Source organism: Nuphar pumila, chromosome 10 (assembly GCF_984573655.1).
Source record: "Nuphar pumila chromosome 10, dmNupPumi1.hap1.1, whole genome shotgun sequence".
NCBI lineage: Eukaryota > Viridiplantae > Streptophyta > Magnoliopsida > Nymphaeales > Nymphaeaceae > Nuphar > Nuphar pumila.
Genome location: NC_143258.1, coordinates 109583532 through 109590601, shown reverse-complemented (window position 1 = coordinate 109590601; position 7070 = coordinate 109583532). Strand labels below are relative to the sequence as shown.

Genomic DNA, 7070 nt, shown 5'->3' with positions numbered 1-7070 from the left:
TTGGTGCCTATATATGTTACATATTATAATTAAGTCATTCTAATGTGAAAATGATGACTCGCCACACGAGAAAGAATCTGACTCCACCCGATAAATGGGCAAAACAATGAGGGTTCATCATAGAGACCCTCAATACTCTTGCCATGATTATTCGAGATCATGCCCACAATAGACAAGGTCGAGAGTCTATTCCTAGGAATTGTATCACAGGAGGGGTTATATACAAAAAATTTCTAAAATTAGAACATTCGATGTTTGCTAAAAAGGCCAACCCAGAAATGGCAAAAAGCTGAGTTGAGGAGATTGAAAGAGCTTTCTCAGTATTATCTATGCAAGAAAACAAGAATATAAACTTTGACACATATAATTAAAGGATAATGCTCAGAAATGGTGGGACACCATCAAAAGAATTCATTTATCTAGAAACAACGTAATTCCTTGGGAAGATTTTTGAAGGATCTTTTTAGAGAACTATTTTCCTCTTCATGTAAGGGATAAGAAGAAGGTAGAATTTCTCAAATTATGTCAAGGGAGCATGAACTTAGTTGATTATACTACTAGGTTTCAAAACTTGAAAAGATATTGTCCCAACCTATTCATCGAGGATAGTGAGAGAGCGAATAAATACATAAGGGGACTAAAGGAAGAGCTTCGCTTCAAAGTCCTAACAAGCATGCCACAAACTTTTCAGTAGTAGTGGTTGCGATCACTTTGCTGAATAATGAATATGAGCAGTTGAAGTGAAGTTTTAACAAGAAGAAGACAATAGAACAAGGAGGAAACGACAAGAGGCCATATCCTGATGGCCAGACACGACGACCACCATTTCAAAAGAAGAAGTTCAGAGGAAAAAACTCTAATGCACCCACCCCAAAACCATCTCAACAAGAAAAAATTGCTCCCCAATAATAATTCAACACCACTTGCCCCAAGTGTGGTAGGGAACATCTGGGGTAGCCTTGCCTCAAGGACACGAGAGGTTGCTTATATTATGGCAAGATGACCCACTACATCAAGGATTATCGTAAGAAGGCAGCAGATGATCAGAGGAGAGCCTCAAGAGGAGGACAATCATCCTGACAACCTCAACCTCAACAGCAACCACATAAACCAATAGCAGCAGGTCGCGTTTATACCTCTACTATTAATCAGCTCACTAAGGGCGACCTAGTGCAAGGTACAATACTGATTGTTGGTCAAGATGCATTTATTTTATTCGGATGTGGTGCTTTACATTCATTCATTTTGGTAGATTTTGCTAAACAGTTGAATATATTCATTGAACCTCTGAACAACACATTAGAAGTATACAATCCTATAGGATACACTTCTCTCTATGTAACTTATATACCAAACCTAAGTGTTGAAATAGAAGGACAAAACCTGCCTGTGGATGCAATCCTACTTGATATGATGGAATATGACTTTATATTAGGCATGGATTTGTTACACCAATACTTTGCTAAGATCCTATGTCGAGAGGAAAAAGTTGAATTATCTCGACCCGAAACCTTTATGTTAGAATTCAGATTCTCAAAACTTATACTGAAAGATTGAGTGATATCGATGCTAAAGGCTCAGAAATACATGAGGAAAGGTTGCACAACCTTCTTGGTTAACATATCATCGGTAGAGCCAATATTTGTATCTATTGATAACCTATAAGCTCAGAAATATATGAGGAGAATGTCTTTCAAGAAGAATTACCAAGACTTTCTCCTCATCACAATGGAAATGGGAAGAAGTAACAATGGATTTTATTATAGGGTTACCCAAAACTCGGAAGCAACATGATGCCATCTGGCTAATCGTTGATCGTTTAACTAAGTCAACACAATTTCTGTCAATCCGTGTGAATCAATCTTTGAAAAGTTTGAACGAGTTATATATTCAAAAAATTGTTAGATTATATGGGGTGTCGGCTTCGATCATCTCTGATCATGACCCTAGATTCATATCTCGGTTTTAGAAGCAACTCCAACAAGATTTGGGGACACAATTAAAATTTAGTACCACTTTTCATCTCCAAACAGATGACCAATCAGAATGAACAATACGGACTCTGAAAGATATGTTATGAGCTTGTATGTTAGATTGGAAGAAAAATCGGGATTCTCATTTACCACTTTCAGAATTTGCATACAATAATAGTTTTCATACTAGTATAGGATGGCACCATACAAAGCTCTATACGACAAACCCTGTCGATCCTCGATTCATTGGGATAAAGTGAGAGGACGAACAATAGATTCACTTATTGCATTGCAGCACTATACATAATAAGTAAAATTGATTAGGGAAAGGCTGCGTACATCTCAAAGTTGTCAAAAGAGTTATGCAGATCTAAAGGACAAAGAACTCACTTTTGCCATTGGAGATAAAGTTTTTGTCAAGGTATCTCGGACAAAGCATGTATTTATATTCGGAAAGAAAGGGAAGCTAAGTCCCAGATATGTCTGACCCTTGAAGATTTTGAGAAGAGTCAGTGGAACAGGTTACCAAGTTGAGCTTCCTCTCAAGTTTTCGCAAATTCATAACATGTTTCATGTTTCAATGTTTAGAAAATATATCCTTGACCCATCTCACATTATCCAGTATGAAGATATAGATATTCAAGAGGCTATGAGTCTAGAAGAAAAACCCATAGAAATCGTTGATCAAAAAGATCAGGTGCTAAGAACGAAAATCATTCATCTTGTTAAAGTAAGATGCCAATATCATAGAATTGATGAATGCACCTGAGAGCCGGAGTACACCACGAGAGAAAGTTACCCCAAGTTGTTTGTATAGAGCCTAAAATCAAAATTTCGCACACGAAATTCTTTTTTGAGGGTAGGTTGTAATATTCACAAAATTGCTGAATAAAAAAAAGAGAGAAATTCCTTGTTTAAAGTCAAAAATATATATATACGCCTCTAGAGAAAAAAGGGGTTAAGGGCAAAATTATAATTTTTCTAATCTATTTTAGAATTTTAAAGATGGAATTGCATTCATATCAAAATTCTAAAAAGAACGATTTTAATTTCATAACAATCAGACAAAGGCATGGGCACCCCTTCCTTTAGAAATCAAGGGGTTCAAAACCATGGATTGTCCCATGGTTTTGAGGGGTGGTTTAGTTAGGTTTTAACTAGGTTAGTTAGTTTTTTAGTCTAGTTACATAGGTTAGTTTAGTTATCTTTTTACTCAGTTTCCTTTTTAAAGTAGATCCCTAGTGAAAATTTTCTTTCACCTTTTGGGGTATAAAAATGTATGGATTTAGATAAAGAAGAGTTCTATGGGGTTTAACTTAATCTAGTCAATAAGGATTGGGACAACTATGACCTTCAAGTCATATTTGTCCTTGAAATTCTAGAAAAATACCACTATGCCCCCAGAACTTACTGGGAGTGCTCTGGATGTGTTCTGAGAAGTATTTTTCTCGACCTGTGATCCATCGAAATCATCTGATCCAAACTTCAAGTCATAAAAACCCATTTTTTATTGTTCAAAAGTTTGAAACAAAAAAATCAAAATTTTACTCAAAAAATCTCGAGTCAGGGGTTTCGAAATCATCTATGAGCACGTACCCCACTTTTGCAATCGTGAGAAAGATGAACACCTTGTTTTGCTATCATTTGAAATTGGTGTCATCAAACTAGGACAACATGACCAACTTCTGGTTTTCAACCTTCAGAGTCATCATTTTGCAGAACTATCGCTTGAAAATTGTTAAAAATATTGCTTAACTTAGTGGGTCACGCAACTAAGCTTGAACCAAGTATGCTCGAAGGCATGCATATACACACACTATCTTTTAAGCGATAGTTGCCCTACTTAGGATCATTTTTTTATGCAATGAGTACTCGTGCAACTATGCTCCTAGGATACAACCGAGCTTTCACCTTCTCGTGAATGATCAGATCACACCCTATACTGGGTGAACCCAACAACCTTGACACAAACCACCATGAACAACCTCTTGAGTAGCATTGAATTAGGTATGGATATGAATTCTAACAGCAACTGCTTCGGGATTTGAACAATAACTAGATATGGGTCTGATATGTAACCAGATCTGGATCCTAGATACGAATTTGAACTATAACTTGATCTGGATCATGGATAAAGATCCAAACTATAACTGAATTTGGATCTTGGATAGGGATCTGAATTACAATCATATCTGAATCTTGAATTAGGATCCGAGCTACAATTAGATTTGGATCTTGGATAGGGATCCAAATTAGAATCTTGAAAACCCAAAAGAGGGGAGAGAAAGCTCGTGGGAGAGGAAAAAATTAAGAGAAAGGGGAGTGGACAGAGCTGAGGATGAGATAAATGTGAGAGGGTTGGAGTTTATATAGGCCTCAGGCCACCCATTAAAGCCATAATGGGTCTTTTAGAGACCATCACCTTAAACAACCTCTTGAGTAGGGTTGAATCAGGTATGGATTAGGGTTCTAACATCAACTTTATTAGGATCTAAACAACCGAATATGAGTCTAATTAGTAACTGGATATGAATCCTAGATATAAATCCAAACTATAGCCAGAGTTGGATTTTAAATAGAGCTTCAAACTACAACTGAATTTGGATCTTGGACAGAGTTCTAAACTGCAACTGGATCTTGATCTTGGACAAGGATTCGAACTGCAATCAAATTTGGATCCTAGATATGATCCAATTTAGAATTGTGAAAATCCAAAAGAGGGGAGAGAGAACTCATGGGAGAGGGAGAGATATGGGATGTAACACCCCAAATTTTGTATCCCGAAAATCATGAAAATTTGTTTTTTTTAAATACTTTTGAATTCTTTTATAAAATTGCAATAGAAAAATCAAATGGAACAAAAATCTGGCGCATTACATTCTCGTTTATATTCAAACCATACATGCACTTAAAATTCAGAAATTAAACATTTAAAAATTGAATAAAAGTTTATACATGTCCAAATTAAATATAAATATTCATTTAACAAATTAAATTAAATTATCAGAGTCTTTGAGCAACTAAAATTGCTCTCTATCCAAAATGTTCAGAGATTGAGAAAGGCATGGCTCGGTCTCCATCACAACCTCCCGTCATCGCATATGAGCTCATTTACTTCTTCAAAACATCAAAATCCATATAGGGTCAGACAACACTTGTCTCAGTAGGGTAGAATTATATAAAATATGTAAATTAGGAAAAGTAAGCAGGAATTACTTCCTAATTTTATGCGCTTAATAAAAGTAAATACAACAAATTTAAGCATGTATTTGTGAAACTAATCTTAAACCATAAATCATTCAAACATAAATAATTAAAATTACATGAATGGTTAAGTCAGTGTACATGATTGCAGGATTTCAAACAAGCCCATCCTCTTAACATGTTCGACATATAATCCCGGGGCCAAACCCTTAGTAAGAGGATCAACTATCATTTCCTTAGTCTCAATGTTATCAATATACACCAAAAGATTCTTTGTCCTCTCCTTTACAACAAAATATTTCAACTCCATATGCTTACAAGATGTAGTACTTTTGTTGTTATTGGAGAAGGATACAACGACTTCATTATCACAGAATACTTTCAGTGGTCACCTAATGGATTCAACCACCTGAAGTCCTGAGATGAAGTTTCACAACCAAATGGCCTGTGAAGTTGTCTCGAATAGAGCTATGAACTCAGCCTCCATGGTGTGGGCAGTAGTAGTGGACTGCTTCTCACTCCTCCAAGAAATCGCACCACCGGCTAGCAGAAAAATGTATCCTGTGGTAGACTTTCTACTGTCAGGACAACCTCCCAGATCTGCATCTGAATAGACAATAACCTCAAGGTGGTCCGCCTTTCTGTAGATCAACATATAATTCTTTGTCCCTTGCAGATAGCGCATGACTTTCTTAGCAGCCTTCCAGTGAGCAAGACCAGGATTCGACTGAAATCTGCCAAGGACCCCGACTGCAAATGATATGTCAGGGCGAGTGCATGTCTGAGCGTAGTGCAAGCTGCCGACCACTGATGCATATGGTATCATGGTCATCTGTCCTTTTCTTCTTGAGTCTGTGGGTAGTCTTTAAGGCTCAATTTATCTCCTTTTAATATGGGTGTCGTAGTAGGAGCACAATGCTCCATCCCATATCTTTTGAGAATTTTATCAATATAAGCTTTCTGAGAGATGCCTAGTACACCTTTAGACCTATCTCGATGAATCTCAATGCCGAGAACATAGGCAACCTCTCCCTTAAGAAATCGTGCTAATGGTCTTTCCCGTTGATCCACCTCAGTGAAACACCCATAGTACTCGCCACCTTGATCTGATCTAACTATTTTTATTACGTCCCCTCTTTGTTTCTCTACTTCTTTCTTGAAGTCTTTGAAAATATTATAGACTTCAGACTTTTCAAATAATAAGTAGAGATACATGTATCGGGAGTAATCATCAATGAAGGTGACAAAGTACCTTTCTTCTGTATAACAAGGAGAGAAGGGTCTACATACATCCGTATGAACAATTTCCAACTTGTGGTTGCTCCTTTTGGAACCTTTCTTGTATGTGTTGGTTTGCTTGGCCTTTATGCAATCCAAACATGGTTCCTTAACTGTGAAATCAATGGATTTAAGAATCCCTTCTTTCACAAGTTGTTGGATCCTATCTTTAGAGATATGATCGAAACGACGATGCCAGAGCATATAGGATTGCTCATCTAATAAGCCACATTTATTGCCAATCAACACATTTTCTGAGGAAAGGGTTTCATAAAATTGGACATTAGTTTCCAGACGATACAATCCATCACATGCATTCGCAGAACCAACAAAAACTGAATTCTTATAGATAGTCATTTTTGAATTTTCAAATTTAAAACAATATCCAATGAAATCCAGTTTTGACACCGAAATGAGGTTTCTGCTGTATGTAGGTACATAAAATGTATCCAATAAGTCCAAAATAAAACAATTTCCTAAAGTTACTCTACAAGTTCCAACGGCCATAACATGTGAGCGCATCTTATTTCCTGAGAAGATGCTCCTTTCATGATCCGTTGGATTCCTTCTGTTCAAGAAGACCTGCAAGGTATTGGCAATATGTACAGTGGCACC

The 7070-nt window shown here is 36.7% G+C and overlaps 1 protein-coding gene across 1 annotated transcript; it reads right to left on the bottom strand.

Annotated features, from left to right (window-relative positions):
* Nucleotides 1–5607: 5607 nt before the first annotated feature.
* LOC149827866 (secreted RxLR effector protein 161-like) lies at nucleotides 5608–6009 on the bottom strand. Its single transcript, XM_090018585.1, has one exon. It carries the CDS (start codon nucleotides 6007–6009, stop codon nucleotides 5608–5610), a length of 402 nt encoding a protein of 133 aa, XP_089874711.1.
* Nucleotides 6010–7070: the final 1061 nt, after the last annotated feature.

Bases quoted from the DNA above. Each gene is read 5' to 3' on its own strand.
- LOC149827866 (XM_090018585.1), bottom strand. From the start codon at position 6,009: ATGACCATGATACCATATGCATCAGTGGTCGGCAGCTTGCACTACGCT.